Below are 24894 nucleotides of genomic sequence, written 5' to 3' on the forward strand. Positions count from 1 at the left end.
CGTGTAAACGGGAAATCTGCCAGCTTTTTTCGGAAAAATTTTCTCGTGCCTTTACAAACGAAATCTTAAGCCCGCAACAAATTACACTCGCCGCGGTAAACGTTCCAGAATCTAATAATTCTTTGAATCTCATTCATATTGACGAGGATTCGATTCGGACGGCAATCGCTTGCATGAAGTCGTCTACCTCCTCTGGCCTTGACGGCTTACCGGCAGTTATATTGAAAAATTACTCGACTGGTGTAATTGCTCCCCTTTGTCGACTATTTCGGATGTCACTCTCTAAAGAAGTTTTTCCCAACTTATAGAAATCTTCTTTTATGTTCCCAGTGTATAAGAAAGGTGACAAAAAAGACGTGAACAATTACCGTGGCATCACATCGCTTAGTGCAGTTCCTAAACTGTTTGAAAAGGTTATTCTGGCACCGATTTTCAACCACTGCAAGCAATATATTGTTGACACTCAACATGGTTTTATGCCTAAGCGCTCCACAACCACGAACCTATTGTCATTCATGTGCTACGTGACTGATGGTATGTCAAAAGGCTTACAAACAGACGCTATTTACACCGATCTCTCTGCTGCCTTTGATATAATAAATCACAATATAACAATTGCTAAATTGGAAAGACTTGGATTCGGCTCTAACATCCTTCGGTGGCTGCAGTTATATCTTGTAGATCGTCGTTTAGCAGTGAAAATCGGCGATCACGTTTCCAATGAGTTTATCGCTTCGTCCGGAATTCCGCAGGGTAGTCATCTCGGGCCTTTAATATTTTTACTGTACTTCAACGACGTCAACTTTACGCTAGAGGGCCCTCGTCTATCGTTTGCCGATGACGTTAAGATCTACTATTACATTCGAAGCCCAGAAGATGCAGGTTTTCTTCAACGACAGTTGTTGAGCTTCGCCGAGTGGTGTAAAGTAAACCGTATGAAATTGAATCCTGACAAATACTCGACCATTACGTTTTCGAAGAAGAAAGAGCCATTTCATTTTGATTACTTTCTGGAAGGATCGCCGATAGTCAGAACGACGTGTGTTAAAGACCTTGGTGTCTTTCTCGATGAGCAACTGACATTCAAGCAACACATTAGCTATATCGTGTCCAAAGCTTCTCGTAACCTAGGATTTGTAATGAGGATGGCTAAACATTTTACAGACGTGCACTGTTTAAAATCTCTGTTTTGCTCGCTTGTTCGTTCATCCTTGGAGTACCGTTCTGTCGTTTGGAACCCTCACTACATAAACGGAGCTCATAGAATCGAATCGATACAACGCAGATTCATTCGCTTCGCCCTACGGCGCTTACCGTGGAACAATCCTCACCAACTACCAAGCTACGTAAGTCGCGGGTTATTAATCGGTCTCGATACACTACAAGTTCGTCGAGATGTTGCACGTGCTTTATTGATAGCAGATGTTCTGACCGATAGGATTGACTGCCCTGCTTTGCTCCGCGAAATTAATATCAACGTCCGACCCCGGGCTCTTCGCAACAGTGCATTTCTTCGACTTCCTTTACGACGAACTAACTACGGTGCTAACAATGCTATTATTGGCTTGCAGAGATCATTCAACCGCGTTTCATCAGGATTTGACTTCAATCTATCACGCAGTAGGATACTTGGAAATTTTTTATATATTACTAGAAATTATCATTAGGACCATATTGTGTCTGTTGATTATACCTAAATAAAATAAATAAATAAATAAATAAATGCTGGAAAGAGAGAAGGGTGCAAGCGTCGAATCGCTACATGCGTCGTTGCTATAACAATGTTTGTTTATATACCTAGTACCAATCCTAAGCTGCAAAATGAAAGAAATCTCGGTATTTTGCTGCATATCGAGTAGATCTTGGAACTTGAAAAATCAATTAAATTATTACTAAGAATATATTCAATTTGTTATAATCTTGTCTTACGAAGCATTAAAGTGAATCTTCCAAAAAATATTTTGTGAGATATGTTTTTAAAAGTTTACTTCCTTTCAAACTTGTATTGTTACTACGGTATTTTATTGTCATTTTCAATTGTTTATCGACGCTTATTAACGAAGGGTCAACAAAATTACACTATTACTAAGTTCACTGGTTCACGATTACTGATCCGATATTTTTCGAAGGATCGTATGGGACATTGTAATCTTAAGTTTATCTTTGATAATATGTTATGATACAATATATAACAGTTAATGTCGCAGTGTAAGTAAGTTATGCTCTTCTTTCATCACAGTACTGCAGGAAATATATTCTTCTTTTAATAATAATAATAACAATCATAATAATAATAATAACCAAAACTATATGCCAAAGAATAAAAAATTGTTGTTTACATTTGAACGTATGATATATCATACGGTGGGATAATACAGCAGTATTTTTTCCAAAGCATATTCCAAGTATTGTTGGATGAGCTAAGGAAAACTGAAACTGAGCATCAATAAAACTGTTAATGATTAGAAACGTCTTAATGCTCAACACGGAAATTCGAATGGAATTACATATTTTTTTGGATTGTCACTTGTCAAACTAACGTTTTAAAAATATGCGTGCGGCCCGGCAAGTAGCTCTAGGCCTGGCACTGCCAGGCAAGTGGTAACCCTACTGGAAGCATTCGTATCCGATAGCCGAATCATCGATAAGGAAGATTTACACCCCTGTTCTGTATTTCGATCGAATGTGAAAATTTGCATTCTGTAATTCGATCGTGTAATGCTTTTGTATTTCGATCGAGATACAGAACGCAAAATTTCGCATTCGATCGGAATAATCCGATTCGAACGAAATTCAGAATCGGGATGTTAGTTTTTAGAATATATGCGTGGTAATGATTAAAACTTTTTAAGCGTTCGGAAACCTCGTGAGCTTTTCGTTTCAAGTCACAGCTATAGCGTGACGACTATACCACCCCTATTCTGTTCGTCGATCGATTCGAAATATTTCGATCGAATGTACAATTTCCATTCTGCATTCCGTTCGAGTTGGGTATGAACTCGAATATCGTTCGTTCGAGTTGTTCAATTTTCGAACATTACTCGATCGACTTGCGTACGTATTACTTCTGTTCGGTTTAGAATCGTTCTAATTTGTTTATACAAGTGTGATGGTTTCGTTTACCAAGAAATGAATAATATAAATAATATAGAACGTGTATGTAGTGTTGACAGCTTTGATGGTTAGTGTTCGAAATTTTAAGTGTTCCCGAACGAGAGTCGATCAAATCATACAAGTCGAACGGAATGAAGAATGCAAAATTCGAACTCGAACGAAAGTGTAGATTCGTTCGTATCACAAATCCGTCGGATTGCAGAATCGGGGTGTACTTCTAATGGATGTGGTGGAGCGTTATGGTTCGATTCGGAAATTGTCGAATGCTTTCCAGCGGGAGCCTAAAAAAGGCAGAAATACGAACGGCCGAATGTCTTGGAAATTCAATAATTGATAGATTATTTTCATCAAATCAACTTTGTCAGATCGACGGAGCTTGAAATTCGCTGTTTTACCTCGAGAATTATAAATAATGGGCATTTTGGGAACTTTCTTTCTGATTAATGGTTGTTTCGAGAAAATACTTTTCCGGGGATTGATTCTTTTTGGATTGACTTTTTGGAATTGATTTCTCCTGGAATGATTTTCATGGGATTGTTTCATTCTGGCCTGTTTTTCTGGTAGAGGATCTGTTGCGGTAAACGTTATTCGGGAAAATGTTACATCAAGGAAATGATTCCTAGGAAATGGTATAAAACCGTCATAAAGAAGTTTTTCTACTCTTCTAAGTATTCCTAGTCGAGAAATAAAATATTTTTTTTCATTTGCAAGATGATACGTATAATTTATCTGATTCCTAAATCCTGAAATGTAGTTCTACGCTTTATGGCCTTCTATTTCAAGAGAGCATCCACAAAGCATACCCAATGTAAGTATTTAAGTACACCCAAACCTCCATTTACGAACCTTATATATGTACTCGCTTGCGTATATGTGTATATATTTATACATATAAATGATCGCTTTTACTTCACCAATATTTATATGTATTAAGAAATACAAATATTTGCACACATGCGTACATATATTAATACATATATACATATATAAGTAACGTAAATGGAGGTTTGGGTGTATTTAGTATTTACCCAAGATTAGTTGCATTCCCGCAAATGTAGCTAGATTACATGATCGGGATTATAAATTATTTAAAAACAACGAACAGAATATAAAACAGAACCCTTAGTCAAAAAAGTCTTCAGGAGCATCAGAAATCAGATAATTTGATTGGCAAACGTCGATATCTGAGCCATGATTTTATTCAACAAAGGCGGTTTCAACCAAAGCCACTACTGTCCAATTTATCGAATATATATAGGTCTCTTCTTCCCAATTTAGAAACCGTGAAGTCATGAATGGTTTGGTCATAGGAGGAAGATATGAAGCTTATCTGTCAAAACTTTTTAATGTTTTCTCTGTTTTCAAATAACAAACAAGCACCCTCTGTATGAAGAAATTACCTACCATTAAAGAAAAGTTTGGATTCAATACGGAATCAAAATTCTTCTGATGAGTGGTGACTGTTCAATCTTTTGTTTTAAACAAAACACACCAATTGCCTTGATCGTAATAGCTTTCTTCGATAGAAATTCCTTCTACTGATCGACACAAGTTGTCCAACTCATGTTCCTCGAATACATGGTAGAATCGTAAGAAAGTTTTCTTCGTTTCTTGTTTCCCATTTTGTAATTTCCATGGAACCAGTAAATCCTGGTGTTGAAATTGTGTTCTATTGGTATGAATTGGAAGTATCGATTCCGTTATGTGGTCCTCCTTCGGAATCATTACATGCAATGATTGATCCGTTCCTTTGGAAGGTTTGTTGTTAAGTTTATTCTGCCGGAGATAGCTCGACTTTTTTGAATTCGCTTCCTGATCTTTTGCCCATACATATATTAAAGCATATCCACCGGGTCTTAGCACTCGAACAATTTCACAGATAGCTTGCCTACGGCGTTGTTCCGTGGCAAGATGGTGAATAACAGCTATACTTATACATGCATCAATGGAGGCGGATCGAAACGGTAGTACCAGACAATCACACTCCAATGCATTAAAATCTCGATTGATGCATACTTTGAGTAGCTCATTGCTTCGATCGCAACCGAGGGCAACAATGTGGGGATTCAAACCAAGGTACTTTCCGTTGCCACACCCGACGTCAAGAAGAATGGAGCCTGGTGAAAGCGATGAAAGAAACGTATTCACTTTCGGCCATGGTGAGTGTCTAGTCTCACTGAAATGTTTCGCGATTTCGTTGTATACTTTGTGAACATTGTCCAATTCCAGTTGGGTAGCGTTTGCGTGTAAGTGTAGGGATCTGACATCAGATTCGTTTTTATAGGAGTCGCATAAAGAATGATACTGACAACGACACGGTACATCCTGAAGCTTGCGGAAAGTAAAAGACACACGCAACTCTCTTTTCCTTATGGTCAAGCTATTATTCAATCGAACAGTATCTGTCTTCCGAGGGGTTATGCCGTGTGTCCAACCATAACGACTTTCGCCAGACATAATCAATAGTGATCTGGAAGGTAAGTCGACTGTTAGGTGTTTTCCTTTTGTATCCCGAAAATCCATAGATATGGCTGCTCCTAATGAAAGACATATGATCGGGTCCTGGAATGCACTGTGAGTATCTACATGGGGCGGAATTCCTTGACCTGGTTCATATCGGTTTACTGTTAACTGATCTGGAATATGCCACGCAAGTTCAGGATAGCATTGTTGTAGTTTTTCCCAAAGTTGATTACAAATCGAAGGAATTTTGCGATCCATAGGTTTGTTTTTATCTACATTGTTACTTCCATACAAGAATTCAAACCCAAAATGCTTCACACGGCGGTGTTTGAGATTTCCCTCCAATCCATTTTCATCATTCATATCAGCTGCATAAAGTAGTTTCGCTTCTAACTCTTCATCAATAAAGTCCAAAGAAAGTATCAATCCGGGTACTAATTGACTGGGAGACAAATTTACTTCGTGTTGGTTTGCGTTTCGTGTATCCAAGTAGTATGACATTAATAGGATACATCCATTTTGTCCTAATGGAGATATTCCGTTCATAGCTTCATACACGATCTGCGCCACTTGTGGCGAACTGAATCGTAAATAACAGTACGACTTTCCAGTCGGAAACCCAATTTCCTTTGGCGATACACCTTGACGAAGAACTTCTTCAAGTATTGTCTCTTGTTGTAAGCCAGTTGTAATACCCGCGTTACAAATTATAATATTCTGTAAAATGCAACGTAACAAATATACATTCACAGCAGTGTTCATCACAAATGGCATACCTCTGTTGGTGAATCGCTGAATTCAAAACTCGCCTCTCGAGAAATTATCAGCTGACAACGTTTGATTTTTTTACCAATCCTTTTTTCCGCGTTTTTTGAAAGCGGCATTTTGAAAATGAATATTTTTTTACAAATATGAGCAATAATTTTGAAATTCTAGATCACTACAAAATCATATAACATGACGCAGTCAAACAAAAGAAAAACAAAACAAGGTTGGTGGGCAAAGCTGCCAAATAAAAATTTGTTTTAAAAAGAAAAATCTTTTCGCATGAACTAAATAAAAATTTTTGAATAAAATGACAAAACATTTAAAAAATCATCCAGTTTTTTTTAAGTAATTATAAAAATCAGTGATTTTTCTAAAATGTGAGAAAATCTGTAATCTGTGACACAGAATCTGTGTAGTGAAAATTATTGAAAAATCTGTTGATAACCAAAAAAACTGTGAAAATGGTAACCCTGCGTAGTGATGGGCAATACGGCTCATTTCAATGAGCGGCTCTGAACCGAACGCTCTTTCGTAAGAGCTGGTTCAATTGAACGGCTCATTTCAATGAGCGGCTCTGAACCGAACGCTCTTTCGTAAGAGCTGGTTCAATTGAACGGCTCATTGGCTCTTTTTCAATAAACGTCAATGTGGAGAAGCGGTTCGAGAGAGTGAGTGTGAGAGCCACGGAAATGCATGAGCGGTATGGGCGATCTAAAATTGTGTTTCACAAGAGGTGTCCGTGTGCGAGGAAGCGGGATATTTAAATAAATGAGTTGAAATTCCATTAGGAAAAAATCTATTTTTCTTCTATTACGACAGAATTCTTTGAAAATTCACTGCTGAATAAATGTTCCTATGTATTTTTGAGAGCTTCATTAGAAAACATCATCGTTTAACCAACAACGCAATCAAATTTGGGCGTACACAGGCACACAGATTTTCCAAGTTGAAACGCAGATTTTAAAAAGGCAACTCTCTCTTAAGAGCCGCGGTTCAATTTTGAAGAGCCGTGGTTCGTTCGCTCATTGCTACGAGTCGGTTCAAATGAACGGCTCGTGAGCGCTCGCCCATCACTAACCCTGCGTTGCTCGTTGGTATCCCTCTCAGCAGGCCGTTCTATTTTGTTGGTCTTTGAGCGCTTGTTGAACGACATATCCCTCTCAGCAGACTGTTCAATTTTGTTGGTCTTTGAGCGCTTGTTGAACGAAATATTGCACGAAATATTCGTTCAATTTGCTGGAACGGTTTGTTTTTGTTTTTTCTCTTGCAAAAATAGTGTGAAAAATTAAGTGTTACCTTTACATAGAAAGAAAATTTGTTGTTATTCTACGTGAAGTAGAAGTATTGTGCAGGTATGTAGTGTTAGTTTAAACAAATAAGTGAAAAAAACTTCAGAATTTCTGCAATAAAACTAGTCCAACGGGGCTCCAACTCCTCATGTTAAAAATGGCTCAACAATGGACCTCTGTCAGCCAGGTTTGTTGAACGAAAAAAATGGCATTCGGTTCAACGGTCTGTTTTAAAATCGCAAACGAAGGTCCCGTGTTAGCCTCCCGTTGAACGATTGATTGAACTTTCATTGGACCAATGATCCAACGTATTGGACCAATGAAGGACCACCGTTGAACGTTTTTTTCTAATTGGGATTGCACGAAATATTCGTTCAATTTGCTGGAACGGTTTGTTGTTGTTTTTTCTCTTTCATAAATAGTGTGATAATTAAGTGTTACCTTTACATAGAAAGAAAATTTGTTGTTATTCTACGTGAAGTAGAAGTATTGTGCAGGTATGCCCAAGTAACATTTTTAATATTAATAAATACTTGTAGCTATCTCCAATGTTACATAATAAATCTTGCATTAAAACTTTAAACTCCACGAAAGCCTACTGAAAACCTCTATAAGAGCATGTACCTGCCACGTGGACCATTCTTCATAAGGTTTATAAAGCAAACTGAAGCATCAGCATAAAGCTGCGTTAAAACTTCAAATTCAAGAAAATTTTGAAACCAGCTTTACGATCAACATTAAATTTATTTGGATGGAATGAATTCCGCTATGAATAAATTGTCGTTTTGATAATATTTTTCTTGGCTATATGTGTGTCATGTCTGCTTTGAATGCAAACAGTAAGAATTTATTGGATTTTATTTACAAGTTTAAGGCTTTTACCGAACGTAAAAACTTCATGCGCTTTTATTTTTATCGTGAATGTATGGATAAAAATAAGAATTATAACTAATCGCCTTGAAATAAATACGGTTTTTGTGACAGTCTCCATGATCTTTGAAAATTATTTTCTGTGATTCATCGTCTTTTTTGTATAAAAATATTTCTTGGCGATAAAACTTGTGCATACGTTCTGAAAATGAATCATAACAGTCCATCATACTTCCTCGTTTTTGCATTTCGAAGATTATTTGATGTCAATAATGGCTACGGCAAAGAACATCATAATGGCGACCATGAAATTTTCTTTAATGCAAATTACACTTAATCTAAGAAGCAATAAATCAAATAGGCCACAACAAGCGTGTGATAAATGTACTTTAGAACCCTCAAATTTACTCTGAATGAAACTGTCATTCAATGAACACGCACACACACAAAACTAGATTTATGAAAGAATTTAACTGACAATAATGTTAAAAAGAAAATTTTTTAAAGCAATATTAAGAGCGTTTGCATGGTTTTATTCTAGTTCAAATTGATTTATTTTGAGTTCAGTTGTTAGTCTCGGTAGAAGGTTTTATAGAAGCTTTAAAAACTATGATATTACTAGTCAAAAGCAACACTTATTAAAGTTGTTATAAAACAAGTAGTGACTGAACAATCAATTACAAAACTCCTATAAATTATAATCAAAACCATAAGGCATTCGAATTGTTACTTGGGTGTAGTGTTAGTTTAAACAAATAAGTGGAAAAACTTCAGAAATTCTGCAGTACGGAACTCCAACTCCTCATGTTAAAAATTGCTCAATAATGGACCTCTGTCTGCCGGGTTTGTTGAACGAAAAAAATGGCATTCGGTTCAACGGTCTGTTTCAAAATCGGCAAACGAAGGTCCCGTGTTGGCCTCCCGTTGAACGATTGATTGAACTTTCATTGGACCAATGATCCAACGTATTGGACCAACGAAGGACCACCGTTGAACGTTTTTTTATAAGTGGGATTGCACGAAATATTCGTTCAATTTGCTGGAACGGTTTGTTGTTGTTTTTTCTCTTTCATAAATAGTGTGATAATTAAGTGTTACCTTTACATAAAAAGAAAATGTGTTGTTATTCTACGCGAAGTACAAGTATTGTGCAGGTATGTAGTGTTAGTTTAAACAAATAAGTGGAAAAAACTTCAGAAATTCTGCAGTAAAACTAGTCCAACGGAACTCCAACTCCTCATGTTAAAAATGGCTCAACAATGGACCTCTGTCTGCCGGGTTTGTTGAACGAAAAAAATGGCATTTGGTTCAATGGTCTGTTTCAAAATCGGTAAACGAAGGTCCCGTGTTGGCCTCCCGTTGAACGATTGATTGAACTTCCATTGGACCAATGATCCAACGTACTGGATCAATGAAGGACCATCGTTGAACGTTTTTTCCTAAGAGGGTATTTCCCGCTTGTGAGGAATTGTGGCAACCGTCAGAAGGCTGGCTGCTGTCAAAATTGTCCAGGCGAAATTGCGTCATTATCTCGCCGTACGTGTCAGCGCTGCCAACTATACCGATTTCTCGGTATTTATACCGATTTTTGGACTCGATACAGGAATACAGATATGCTCTCTCAAAATACCGATATTTCAATTTTCATACAGATAAATACCGATTTTCAGTTTTTGTGTTGGATTCCATAGGGGTAAACCAGGTCGAGCGACCTTTTTTTTTTTTTTTTGGTCGCAAAATCAGTTTTCGCACTAAATTGATGTTTGATTTTTCGAGAAAGATATTGTACAGATAGTTTTTTTCGCCAAATACAGATTTTTGGAAAAAACAGTTGACAGCACTGGTACGTGTCTTGTTTATTTCACTCCTCTTTGTTTTTTTTTATTCGACTTCATTTGATATTCGTCAATCCCGCATGTACATACAAAAAACGAATCTTCAGACGAGGTAAATGAGATTGAAATATGGGTATGTTTGGTAGTGAGAAAGCAATGTTATTGGCAATAACATTTTCCATGATTAGTATATATGAAGGGCAATAACTTATTGCTTTTCATATGTATCTTTTATTGAAAAAATAAAACTAAGACGCTTAAAATATAGAACCGATTCAAAACGGTTCTGCCAATCTTGTATGGCAAGAATCCGACAGAAAAGAATCGTTAATAGCGGCCCTTACACGATCATTAAAAGTGTCATTACTGAAAAGTAATGACACTTTTAATGATTGTGTAAGGTCTACAAGTTCAGTAATGACACGAGTAATGATGGAATTTCGGATTTTCCATCATTACCAACATTATTTCTTCTTCTTATTTTTTTGTGGGAGTGCTGAATATCTTTAGAACTATACGCGAAAAAATGACAAAGTGTAGATTTAAATTGTTAATATTTCATTAACCTTAACGTTCCAATAGAAAATCAAATTTATTTTCAGCTAAACGAAAATAAAAATATTGCTATTGCTATTGCTGGAGTAGTTACAAATACTCATAATTAATAATGAACGTGTAATGCTAAAAAGTAATGATGTACAGTAATGCAGTAATGACGAGCGTTTGAGCAGAAGTGTCATTACTTAGTAATGACACTTTTAATGATCGTGTAAGGGCCGCTAATAACAGCTAGGCGAAATTCTCTGCCGGAGACGGTTGTTGCATTGTTGCCATACATAGCCAGCCGTCTGCGGGGAAGTCTGCCCGCCGCGTACAAGTAGGCATTAATAATTTAGCAGGGCCCATGGAAAGCAAACAAAATAAGAGTAAGAAGTCAGCTGTCTTATCTTGTCTTAAGCGGCCCTTCCACGATCATTAAAAGTATCATTACTAAAAAGTAATTTTATTTTAAATGAACGTGTAAGGGTAAGTAATGAATAATTCTCCATACAAATTTGGAATATCATTACTTAAGTTGTCACTAAAAATGAAAATAATAATTCTCGTGTAAAAGCCTGTTTAGAAATCCGCGGTTTAATTTTGAAGAGCCGTGGCGTGGTTCGTTCACTCATTGCTACGAGTAAATTCTAATGAACGGCTCGTGAACCCTCGCCCATCACTAATTTGTGCTGAAATATTTTAATACTTCATTAATTGAACTGTTCCGCTTGTAAGGAATTCTGACAACCGTCAGAAGGCTGGCTGCTGTCAAAATTGTCCAGGCGAAATTGTGACATTATCTCGCCGTACGTGTCTTGTTTATTTCCCTCCTCTTTCTTTTTTTTCTTTTTTTTATTCGACTTCATTTGATATTCGTTATTGGCAGTAACATTTTCCATGATTAGTATATATGAAGGGTAATAACTTATTGTTTTCATATGTACTTTTTATTGAAAAAATAAGACCAAGACGCGTAAAATGTAGAACCGATTCAAAACGGTTCTGCCAATCTCATATGGCATGAATGCGACAGAAAAAGAACCGCTAATAACCGCAAGGCGAAATTCTCTGCCGGAAACGGTTCTTGCATTGTTGCCAGACTTTCGCCGGAATTCTGGCAGAATTCCGGCAAAAATGGCTGGCAGACATAGCCAGCCGTCTGGGGGTGAATCTGCCCGCCGCGTACAAGTGGGGTATAGCGGACCTTACACCATATTTTCATAGGAAATCTGTATTACTCTCTATAAAAAATCTGTATTTATCTGTATTTACTAATAAAATTAAATTTTAACAATAAAATGATGTTAACAGACGTTATTCCAACACATTATGGCTGTAGAATGGTAAATTCAAAGAGACCAAGACTTTGATTCTCGTCACAGCAATCATATACTAATAGATTGCTCATACGAAAAAGTTTTTATTTTGCTTTTTGGAAGATTAGTATTAAATTTAGGAAATCTGTATCAAATCTGTATTCTTTCTGAGTATGTAAAAATCTAAGACAAGACCTGACATGTGGGGGGGCTGCTTTCGTTCCAAAATGGACCAGTTTCTGATTGGCTGATTTTGATGTTGCCACCTGCACATTGTGAGAAGAAAAAACTTTTGCAGGGTTCGCGAGCAATGATGCCAAGTATAAAGAAAATCTGATAACAAATTTATGAAAATGTTTAATTTTAGCTCACCAATGAAAATGAGAATTTTCGGAAAATGTTTCACTTTTTTTTCAATCTCATTGGTAATAAATGTTTACAGTGGCAAGACTGTGTATTTAAAATAGACATCAAGCCGTTTTTCTGTTTAGTGAATTAAAGTGTAACCAAAAAAGATTTGCTAAATTAGTGTAAACTCGAAAGTGCGTTTAGTTTTACGAGAAGAATCAACTGTTGTGTTCCACACTGTGGTCGCATTAACCATTTCTATCCAAACCTTATTTTCCGGTTTGCAAAAGATCCGGTAATACGTCAACAATGGATTCAATTTTTTTCAACATAAGATATTTCGTGTTTTGTCATCAAAGCTCAATTAATTGTTTTAAGCATTAATATATAATAAAGAAATGCATTCACCAAAACATGTTTTATGTTTATTTCAAATCAAAAACCTAAAGTCTAAAAATTTAAATGTAATATTTTTTTCCTAGCATAGTTATTAAAAAAATCTGTAAATATGGCTACACTGTAGCCGATACGTTGGTATTTATTCCACAGGGCGAAAATGACGAGAAGGATGATTCGGAAGGAAGAATAAGAAGCCAGTTGTCAGGTCTTGTCTTAGGTAAAAATCTGTATAATACAGATAAATCTGTATAAATGGCATCTCTGCCTTACACGATCATTGAAAGTGTCATTACTAAAAAAATAATATCTTTTTAATGAACGTGTATGGTGCAGTAAACCTTACACCAAAGATGCCATTTATACAGATTTATCTGTATTATACAGATTTTTACATGCTAATAAAGATTTAATACAGAGTACAGATTTTATACAGATTTCCTAAATTTAATACAGATTTATACAGATTTCACAAAAAGTAAGAAAGAAAAAAATTAACTTCTCTGTCTGAGCTATCTTTTAGTATTTGATTAAAGTGACGATATAAAAGTCTAACAATCAACGGACAAATCACAAATTAATATGGAAATCTGTGAAATCCATTTATATTATAAACCAATTTGAACTGATATTAATTTTTTTGCAATGACTTAGTGGAAACATATATTGGAGAAGCCAAATGAATTTAAAACGAACAGAAAAGATGATTTATTGGAAAAAGATACGCTCAGAGACAGTACTTTATTCAAGGAAGTGATGGCATCATGAAACTTCACTGTCAAACTGAGAGTTGTATGAACCGACTTGACGTTGCATATTGGGCGTTGAGATTCCATGTCAAATTATAAAGTCACCAATTTCTAACTAGATAAATATATGAAATTACAATTCAATTGTTGTGGATAAAAAAAATGAAACTTCGCCGTTGAATATTCTTGTGAGCGCAGCAATAACTGATTGAATCTACCATCCTACAACCACAATCTATTGGAATAACATATTTTAGCATCATTTTGTTGTAAAAATTTCATTGTATTAGTGAATACAGATTTTTTATACAAAGAATACAGATTTTCTATGAAAATATCTGGCATCTCTGCCTTACACGTTCATTAGCGGCCCTTACACTACACGCTTAAAAATAGTTACTCAAAAATGAGTAAGATCTCACTCATCTACAGAAAAAGTGGAACAACTCTAATTTAGAGTAACTCCGAAGTTAATCAAATTTGAGTTCTTCCACTGGAAACGATATTTGGGTAAAATCTACTCATTTACTGAGTAATACTTTATTTGTACATGAACCAAAAATAGAGTAACTATCACTCAAATTTTGAGTGAAATTTTATTTCACATATACCAAATTTGCAAAAAAATTGCTCTTTTTCTGAGTGTATTGTATTAAAATATTAGGTAATTGAACTCAATACTATATCAAGTGGTGGTTGCTTGGAGTAGTGTGTCAATCGCAAATTAACATACATGTCAGTTATGCTCAGGCACCAATCATACACTTATTCCTCAGAAATGACATTTGAGCATATTCGGTTTTATTCTAAAGCACAAAACGGAGTTTATCATTCCGGTTTTTGCAGACACAACACCGTTTGTGTTGAGCGACTCATCCTCGAAATACGCGATCTCAGTAACAAAATATACAACCTGTTGCTACAAATGGTTATTACAACTTTTAGACTGATCTTGCGAATAGTAAAAAAAACGAGTTATTGCGTTAAACTCAAATTTAGAGTAGGAGTTACTCAATATCATTGATGATAACTACTCAATTTTTGACGTTTCCATGTATCATTTGAAAATGAGTAACTAGTACTCAAACTTTGAGTAACTTTTTCTAAGCGTGTAGTCATTAAAATGTCATTAATAAAAAATAATATCATTTTAATGACCGTGTGATGGTGCAGTAATGACGAGATTTCTATCAAATTTGAAATACATCATTACTTAGTCATCATTAAAAATGGCAAAAATAATGCTCGTGTAAGGGCCGCTATTAAAATAACATTATTTTTTAGTAATGACACTTTTAATGATCGTGTAAGGCAGAGATGTCAGATCTGCAGATATACTCTCATTGAACATAATTCAAAATTGAGTGACACATCACTCGAATTCATAAAAAGTGCACGTACTCTAAACTTGAGTTACCACCTATCTACTCATTTTTGCGTTAAGGGGCGAAATTGTCAATACTCGATTAATTTTTACTCAAAATAAGAAAAAAATATTTTTTTCGAAATTTGAGTAAATTCAACTCAAAATTTGAGTTCCTTGCTCTCAAAATGAAGAAATTTGTCTTCGTTAATTTTCATATACAAAGTTATTCTTCTTACTTTTGAATGCGCTAAATGTGATTCAAAACCGTTTTCTTTTGAACGGTTTGGAGTAAAAATGAAATTGTTTTGATATCCTTATGTTGCGCCTTTCACTAAGTATAATTGAAACCACAAAACATCTATGATTGACGTTGATTCATATTTTCAAAACCGTATCTAGAAACGGCAATGGAAAACGACGTATTCTTGCATTCGATATTTATTATTTCGATAAGAATATTCTGAGAATCAAAACGCACTGAACTGCAAGAAGTATTTTTTTCACTCAAATGTTTAAAAACTCAACGCTAGTATATGAATAAATGCGAGAGAACTCATGGCAACGAGTTTATTTTACTCAAATCCATGCTCAAATTTTGACATATTGTTCCAGTTTATGAATTTGAGTAATCGCAACTCAAACCATGAGTTATGTTCAAAGAGCGTGTATGTCAGTAAATCTGCAGATTTCGCACATAGTGCTGCAGACATTTTTTGTTGTGCAGACTTTTGCAGACTTTTGAAAATCGATTTTTTCGCAGACTTTCGTCTCAAAATTTACAGACTTTTGTCGTGACCTTTTTTTTCTTTGCTCGCCAAGTCATTTTAGCGTACCATCATAAATTAAACATAGATTTTCCACTGTACGGTGACACTGTTAGAGCTTCAAGTGAGAAATGGTTGTACTTTTTTTCATTAGCTACTGCGGTTGGGTTGAATGCGCAGGCAACTTTGTACATGCATTTTAGGAGCATTTACGCACCCATTCTACACCAGACGGCGCTTTTGGTGTCACGGGTTGCTCAACTACAGTACTATTACACTGGGGAATCTAAGTTTATTTTATTTATGGTACCATACTTTATAGAGAAATTGCTGCCAGCAAGACATACTTGCACTCAGAAAAATAAGATGGTAACAGCTACCATATGGGAGGTTAGTTTAACCATACGAGTATAGTAGTTTTTAGCACACAATAAAATCAGATGATGTTAACAATATGCAAGCTCACTTTTACTATGAATGGTTTTGGATCTAGAATAGTAATATTGAACTGTACATGGTATGAACAACTACTACAATCTTATTTTTACATTGTACTCATTGTTTTAACTAGTGCCATGGTATTTTTGACATTTCATTTCTGGTTCTTTCGAAACACGGAAATCTGGTTAATTTGACAATAGTGAAGATCATTCGAACATGCAAAAATGTTCAAAAGTTATATTAATTGAAATTTCGATGCAAAAATAACAAGAATACATTAAAACCTCCTTTATTCTTCTAATACATTTTTCACTGATTTAACATTATATACAAACATTATCTATAGAATTTGCAAAATTTATTCATAGTAAGAGCTTGATTTTTAACGCTTGTAGGCATTCAAAACTATAAACTCGTTGCTCTCTTTAACATTTTAATGTTTCAAATTTCTTGGGGAATAATACTGTTCCTATAAAGGTGTAGAAAAAACGTTATATAAAAATTTCTAATAAAAGTATCTACACAGAAGCTTAACGGAAAACTCAGAAAATTTTTCGGATATTATTTCTGAAAATCCTTTCATATCCGCTAGAGATATTCATGTGCCGAGTGTTTACGATGCTCCGAATCGAGCTCTCCGTGTTTTGAAACAATTTGTAACATTTTTTCCGTATCATTATTTCTTATGAGATTTACTCACCTGCAATACCAATGCTGAAGTACAACTGCGCTTTAGTAAAAATTAAACACTAATACAAGATATCGCAATTTTATAGTTGGAATATGAGATCTGCCGCTGTAATGAAGTTTTATGTGACACTAAAAAAAGCAGACGCGTTGATTCTCAATTTGTATAGTCGCACTAAGAAAATACTAGTCGGTTGAAAAACACAAAAATTATGTTGATATGAACAATATGTATAGTGCTTTCAAACTTAACAATCTCTATCCAACTAGATGTTTATTCATGGTAACATTATTATAATCTGAAGATGAACTTACTCACATGGTAGTCATAACTACATCACTTCTCAACTTTATGATGACCGAAAGTTCAATTTCACCATACTTGTTATTGTCATTGGGACTTTTTCGTTCTTATTTTCATGATTGTCAGAATTACCACTCCAGAAAAGTCATAAAGACAAATAGTACAGTCAAGTAGTAGAGTTTTTGTTCTAGTGCTTATTACAATACAGATGGTGAATAATCTGATATCATGGTCGTTATTAATATTTGAGCGCATAGTTGAAATGACCATGAGTAACAGGTTGCGGTTACTGTAATATTTTTCTGAGTGTGCTGACTGCAGATTTTTTTCTCGGATAAACAGACTTTTACAACCTTGTCTGAAGATATTTGAAATTTTTACCTGGCATCTCTGATGTAAGGTTCGCTTATGTATTGTTCAGTTTGTGAATACCTTAGACATTTTCGCCCTGTGGAATAAATACCAATGATTCGGCTACAATGTAGCCATATTTACAGAGTTTTCAATAACTTAATGCTAAGAAAGAAATATTTATTAAATTTAAATTTTTAGACTGATGGTTTTTTATTTGAAATAAACATGAAAAATGTTTTGGTGAATGCATTTTTTTATTATTTATTAATGCTTAAAACAATTATTTGAGCTTTGATGACAAAACACGAAATATCTCATGTTGAACGCGTAATCGAATCCATTAGTGGCTCGTGTGAGGGCCGCTATTGTTGACGAATTACCGGATCTTTTGGAAACCGGAAAAGTTTAGTTTGGATAGAAATGCTTAGTATGACCACAGTGTGGAACACAACAGTTCATTCTTCTCGCAAAACTAAACTTTCGAGTTAACACTAATCTAACAAATCGTTTTTGGTTACAATTTAATTCACTAAAAATTAAAACGGCTTGATGCTGATTTAAATTACACAGTGCTGCCACTATAAACACTTATTACAAATAAGATTGAAAAAAAATGAAATATTCTCTGAAATTTTTTTTGGTGAGTTAAAATCATACATTTTAAGGTAGCGCTTCGCCGTGGTCACGGGAGTTCGCTGCCTATCCCGGGGTTTCACACACTTTACCCAAAATTGTGAGAAAACGGTAAAGAAAACGGAAATTCCAAGAACATGCGATTCTAGATAATTAATTTTTCTATCGATTCGTATATAAACTGTGCCTGATAAACGTTTTTATCGAAAGATTTCGTGCGAGTTTTAAAAATAAATGAGTTTTTCCTTATTCTTTCGCACGCACACAATGTCAACGCATGCATTGGGGTGTGAAAAATGCCACATGCGGTAGACGCTAACAACATTTCTTTTGTTTTCGTTGTCCGTTCTCTCTGTGTAAACGTTGAATAAAGATAAGAAGAAAATGTAAGTAAGTGTTACTACTTTGTAAAATAATTTCTATTCATGTTTCAGTAGAACCAGAAATCAGTAATGATTTTCGTCGCTACTAGCTTTGAAGCTTTGTTGAAAACGTAACATATGCGAGTTGTTTATAGCGAGAAATGGAAAAAAAGAAAACAAAAGGTTTAACAAAACTCGCACGAAATCTCGCGAAAGAAAAGCTTTCTAACTAATATTTTTCGCCAAATGCATAGTAAAATCATTTACCTACAATCGTATGTTTTTGATTTTTCGTGAATCGGGTTAGTATTGAAGAAATTTGCAATTTAGAGTGAAATTTCGGCGACAAAGCAAGAGGAAGCAGTGAGTTGTCTCGCTTCGACTTGACCACGGCGAAGCGCTACCTTAATAAACTTGTTTTCTGATTTTCTTTATACTTGGCATCATTGCTCGCGTACCCTGCAAACAGAGATGCCATTTATACAGATTTATCTGTATTATACAGATTTTTACATGCGCATACAGAGTACAGATTTGTTACAGATATCTTAAATTTAATACAGATTTATACAGATTTCACCAAGAGTATTAAGGAAAAAATTAAACTATCTCTTAGTATTTGAGCTATCTATTAGTATTTGATTGCAATGACGAGATAAACGTTTAGTAATCAACGTACAAATCACTTTTTAAAATATATATTTTTTGTGCAGATATTTAATGAAGAACACTGAAATGCATTCATATTAAAATTTGTAACTAAATTGAACTTAAAAGTTAGACAAGTTTTGGCATCACGAAACATTATTGCCAGACTGATAGTTGTATTACCTGACTTGACGTTGCATATTGGGTTTTGGAAATCCATCTCAACTTATGAAGTAAACATTTTCAAATTAGACAAGTATATGGCACCATAATTCAATTGTTGTTGATAGGAAAAAACTATAAAATTTCGTCGATGAATATAAGATATGAAATTTAATCTACCACTCTATAACCATAATCTATTGGAATAATACCTTTTAACATAATTGTATTGTAGAAATTTCATTTTATTAGAGAATACAGATAAATACAGATATTTTATACGAATGAATACAGATTTTCTATGAAAATATCTGGCATCTCTGCCTGCAAAAGTTTTTTCTTTTCACAATGTGCGGGTGGCAACATCAAAATCAGCCAATCAGAAACTGGTCCATTTTGGAACAAAAGCAACCCCCCTCAGTTGTCAGGTCTTGTCTTAGGTGAATACGTTCCTAAATTACAATTGATATCATGGCAGAGAAATGCTCGACAATGCATGCGTATTCGAGACCAAAAGGTAAATTATGTTTTCAATTAAAATTCCATGTCTGTTAAATTTATCGTCTGTTCTGCAGCGAAAGTGAATGAAATACTTGAAAATGCAATAGTGCGATGTTACGTCGAAGGTTTATTAAGCCACGAAGGATTGTTACAATCAGAACCCATGTTCCGATACTTTAGTACGGATGTATTTAATCAACATCGCCAAGATGTGCGTTTACGAGAGTTTCAAGCGCTGATGAAACGATGTCCACTTGTTGAACAGGTTGATGCAGATCGTAAACAATATAAGATAGATGTTAAACGGCTCATAGAAAAAATTGAAAAAAAGGATCAGTGCAAGTCTGCAGATGAAATAAGTAGTTCTTCGTCTGTTCGAGAATCTTCCAGTTTAGAGTCCCTTATTTCTAATCTACAATTCTGTTCGCTGGTACGAGAGGAGGTTCATCGCGTGACGGTTTCCGTAAACCTTACGTATGTGAGTACTTGTAAGCGTCCATCCGATCCAAGTTTTTTTATCCGAGGAAGATCATGCATCATTTGTCGGTTGAATTTTCCAAATGCAATGGCATTTCATCGCCACCTCAATATGCATGGTAATGAGTTTACAATGCAGGAGAGTTCCATCTCGCGAAAGACAAAAAGTCCTTTGTTGGTTACCCTTCGTTACGATGAATGCCAGCTTATGTCAACACTTGTGGTCACAAATTTGGAAAAATGCCAAATTAAGGTCGACTGTGTGTGTCTTCACCATGAGCGATTTGAGTTATTTGCAATAAGTACAGCGCAAACAACGTTGCAAAGCTTCGATAGTCGGGGATTCCTAGTGCCGAATAGTTTGCTGGTTAAAGCCCATAAATTGTACTCGTTATTTTTAATATTCCGTTTAGCCAATGATCAACTCGAATTTATCGAACAGTACCACATCAAGGTGTATGAAATTTCTGAACAATCTGTTGGTCAACGATCAAATAAATTGACTCATTCATCCAAGTAATCAAAAAAGTCTTAAATTCTACTTTAAATAAAAAAAAGTTATTTTTCAGAAACCATAGAAGACGGATTAGATTAAACGAGCTCGAAGAGTATCTTCCCCCGAAAGAACTTTGTGCGGTAGTAGCAAACAATTTTCGTAAATCGTCTGACTACACAGAAATAGAAAATCAATATTATGAATCTGTTCGGTAAGTGTAGTATATTGAATTAATTGAGCAAATTTTGTTAAAATGAATTATGAACAGTTATCTCTGCACAACGGATCAACGAAACCGTTTAAATGCCGCAAATTATTGTCAAATGTTTGAAATTATGATTCACGTGCAGGATTTGAACGTTCAGTGTGACTTATCTAATTACAAAGCGGACAGTGCTGTAGTAACTGCTACAGATAAACCACGTGTGTATAAAATCGAAACAGCACATTTCAATGAACTGCCCACAAATTTAGCGGAAGGTGATATTGTTAAAATTACCGTGGAGAATTCCAAAGACGGCCGTATGGAGCTCAACGGAGTGATCGTGCAGATATTATACGATCATCTGATTATAGAATTAGACGAAATAGTTGAAGCAAACTGTCGTGTCAAAATAAAATTGTTAGCCAATCGAATCGTCTGTCGACTGGAGCTGCAAGCGTTAGCACTTGTGAAACGGGATGAGCTGATGCTGTTTCTATTTCCTGAACAAATTCCAAAAGAAGCGAAACCTGGAGTTCAAATGTGAGTTTAGGTTTCTTGTTTCCAAGTTTAACTATAGATAATTTTTCGTTAGGACTAAAAACTGTACTCGAAAAAAGTGCAACTTTTTGTGTATAACTTTTCATTGAAAAGGTGAAATTGATGAAGTTTTGGTTGAAATTTTGTTGAGTGCAATGCTAATATGTGTTAACATAGCAAGTCCTACATAATGACCGGCGTCCAAATATATACAGAAAAATGCCGCCAGAAGCGCAAAAATTCTAAAAAGGGAATGCTTCGAAAAACAGAGAAAGTCTTCCTAAACGACAAGGCATTGAAGAAAGAATGGATGGAAGTGTGTGCGAAAGAGAACAGAATTTGATGGGACTTTTACTCTATCCAAAAAACTCAAACTTTTCAAAAACATAGCTGGTATGTGTACATCCCTGAGAATTTCAAAAACATCCGATTAAAAATGATGTTTTGGTGATCATTTCTACCTGTTGCGTATCTTTCGAATGCGGTTTTTATTTACTAATGAAAACATGGTATTTGTCTATTTCAAATTTTTTTTTTCCTGACCTATCTGAACTAAAATAAATAATTAAGGTCGAACCTTATGTTTCTATTCACAAATTTCAGCACAAGTTGGTTCAATCTTAGCCTCGTGGATAACCCAGAACAGCAGACTGCTGTCACTAACATTGTCAATCGATCGTCCTACCCGTTACCGTACATACTCTTTGGTCCTCCTGGAACTGGAAAAACGACCACTCTCGTTGAAGCGATTATTCAAATTTGCTCGAAATTCCCGACAAGCCACGTGCTGGTGACAACCCAATCCAATTCCGCTTGCGATGATATCACCTTACGACTGATGAAATATATTCCTCAAAACCAGCTGTTTCGATTTTTCTCTCGCTCGGTTGAAAAGCGAATCGACGAGCTTCCGGAAGATCTTATACAGTGCTCCAATTTTGTTGATGGTAGACATCGATGGCCATCGTGGGAGGATATATATCGGGCACGGGTGTTGATTTGCAGTTTGTCTATGTGTGGACGGTTGGTACAAGCTTGTATTCGCACCAATCACTTCGATTATGTTTTTATTGATGAGTGTGGCAGTGCTTCAGAACCAGCTTCATTGGTTGCAATAGCGGGTCTAGTCACTACTAAAAAGAAACTGAACGCAAGTGTAATAATTGCCGGCGATCCCTATCAACTTGGACCGGTAATAAGAAGCGAAATAGCCGATAAAATGGGGCTCGGTATATCCATGTTAGAACGTTTAATGAATTTACCTGTGTATCAAAAATGTCCGAACAAAAATGTGTATAATCAACAGGTGATAACTAAACTAGTTAGAAACTTCCGGTCGCATCCGGCACTGATAGAATTCGCAAACAAGCAATTCTACGATAGTGAATTAATTTCTGTGGCATCGAAGGACGAAGTGTTATTGGCAGAAAACTGGAAGTGGCTCCCAAACAAAAGCTTTCCAATCATCCTCCACACCGTATTTGGAAACAACGAACAAATCAACAACAGCAAAAGTCTCGCCAACTTCAAAGAAATCGAAACTGTAGAGTTTTACCTGGAATTTATCATGCGAGCGGGTGTAAATGGACGAAAAATTTCACAGGATGAAATCGGAATCGTATCACCGTATCAACTGCAAGCACAACAGCTACGTCAGATGTGTCTACGCAAAGAATGGCCTTCAATTGAAATCGGATCTGTCGAACAGTACCAGGGTCGTGAAAAGCTTATTATTATACTGTCAACAGTGCGTTCGCATACATCTGGTGTTGGATTTCTGAATAATGTAAAACGATTAAACGTGGCCATGACTAGAGCTAAGGCATTGCTCATAGTTATTGGTAACAGTTACACATTACAGACCGATCCAAACTGGTACGAATTCATCGAATACTGTACTAAATATAAAGCAACTGTTGGTCGTTGTTTCAGTTTGAAACCATCTAAAATTGTGCTGCGTTCGAAGCGGGAAGCAATGTTCGATGCGCTGTTCAACAGTCTTGTGTGATGCGGTGTTTCTTTACGAATTTCAATTAACTGTTTAATAGTAGGACCAAACAAACCGTTATAGAATGAGAAATACTAAGAATCCGTTATTTAACTAAGAAAAACTTCATGTAGAAATAATTGACTGATTCGTGAATATAACATATTACCTTTGATTGAATATTTATGTAACTGAAATTAAAAGCAACAAGGAAGTTGGGCAACATTGATGGAAGAAATAACTAATCCTTGCTCGTAATTTTAATTTGTAGTACTGTTTGAATGTTTTTTAAAAATATATGTTTGATTACTTTCGTATAATTGCATTCGAGATTATTTTCAATATGTCAAAAGCAATCTCGTAAAAGGTTACATATCCCATGTCTCCCCGTGTGTGTATGATGACATTTGGTCAATCGAACGGCATCGACTGTATGTTATCGTCTTCTGCGTTGGTGGCAGAATGAGAAGGTTGTATGAATTGGTTTGTATGGAATAACTCACTTGAAATACGAGAACTATTATAAATCCTTCAAATAGGTGAAGTATTTCGGCTTGACATCCTATTGCTGCAGTGTATTTAAACAACAAATAAATAAATCGTACACTAAGAAAAATAATATAGTAACCGTATCTTCCGCATAGCGTTTTGGCATAAATCAAATAAACATAGATTTCCCAGTGTAATAGTAATGTAGTTGTGCAACCCGTGACACCAGAAGCGCCGTCTGGTGGAGAATGGGTGCGTAAATGCTGGAAACTAGTACACCCGTTACTCACTAGAGGTGCTGTTAGTGTCACCGTACAGTGGGAAATCTATTGTCGTTTTCGCTTGATAGCAAACCTAACCCAGTTTCCACCCTAACTGCTGTCAAACCGTTTGTTTGAAGCTAGTTTCGAACCTAGTTTTAACGTTGTTGAACTGAAAATCGAGTCAGTTTCGAACCTGATTTTTATATCAGGTTTGCTAAAACCCCCGTTGCTAAGTGCGAAATCAACAGAGTTTAGTGAAAAGTGTCTGTTTGATGAAACTACCCTGGGTCAGTTTCAGTTTTCTCAAGCGAAAACGACATATGTTTATTTAATTTATGGTTTTGGCTACCTGGGCAGCCATGGCCACCAGACGGCTACCAAAATTGATGGGATGACGGCTGTCAAATCCAATTTGGCAAAAAATAGTCGCCTGTATCTTAGTTAGCCGAGCGTTTTCATCTTCTCACCTTCGCTGAAAATGTCAAAGATTTCAATGTGGAAAAATCCTGGTGGATACGGTTGTATCGTTT

The 24894-nt window shown here is 35.6% G+C and overlaps 2 protein-coding genes across 4 annotated transcripts; one reads left to right on the forward strand and one right to left on the reverse strand.

Annotated features, from left to right (window-relative positions):
- Positions 1-3575: 3575 nt before the first annotated feature.
- LOC131437028 (alkylated DNA repair protein alkB homolog 8) lies at positions 3576-6556 on the reverse strand. The gene is made up of 2 exons (XM_058606068.1): positions 6354-6556; positions 3576-6294 (listed from the first exon to the last, which is right to left on the reverse strand). The coding sequence occupies exons 1-2, from the start codon at positions 6459-6461 to the stop codon at positions 4579-4581; spliced, it is 1824 nt and encodes a 607-aa protein (XP_058462051.1). The 5' UTR covers positions 6462-6556; the 3' UTR covers positions 3576-4578.
- A 13218-nt stretch (positions 6557-19774) lies between these two features.
- On the forward strand, positions 19775-23877 carry LOC131438894 (putative helicase MOV-10). Of its 3 annotated transcripts, XM_058609272.1 has the most exons (5): positions 19775-19926; positions 19985-20903; positions 20957-21094; positions 21152-21628; positions 22229-23877. In XM_058609272.1, exons 1-5 carry the CDS (start codon positions 19881-19883, stop codon positions 23631-23633), a joined length of 2985 nt encoding a protein of 994 aa, XP_058465255.1. In that variant the 5' UTR covers positions 19775-19880; the 3' UTR covers positions 23634-23877. The 3 variants fall into 3 exon arrangements, with proteins under 3 accessions (XP_058465255.1, XP_058465256.1, XP_058465257.1); XM_058609273.1 differs by lacking the exon at positions 21152-21628; XM_058609274.1 differs by lacking the exon at positions 19985-20903.
- Positions 23878-24894: the final 1017 nt, after the last annotated feature.

The sequence above is a fragment of the Malaya genurostris genome, chromosome 3 (genome assembly GCF_030247185.1).
Source record: "Malaya genurostris strain Urasoe2022 chromosome 3, Malgen_1.1, whole genome shotgun sequence".
Classification (NCBI taxonomy): domain Eukaryota; kingdom Metazoa; phylum Arthropoda; class Insecta; order Diptera; family Culicidae; genus Malaya; species Malaya genurostris.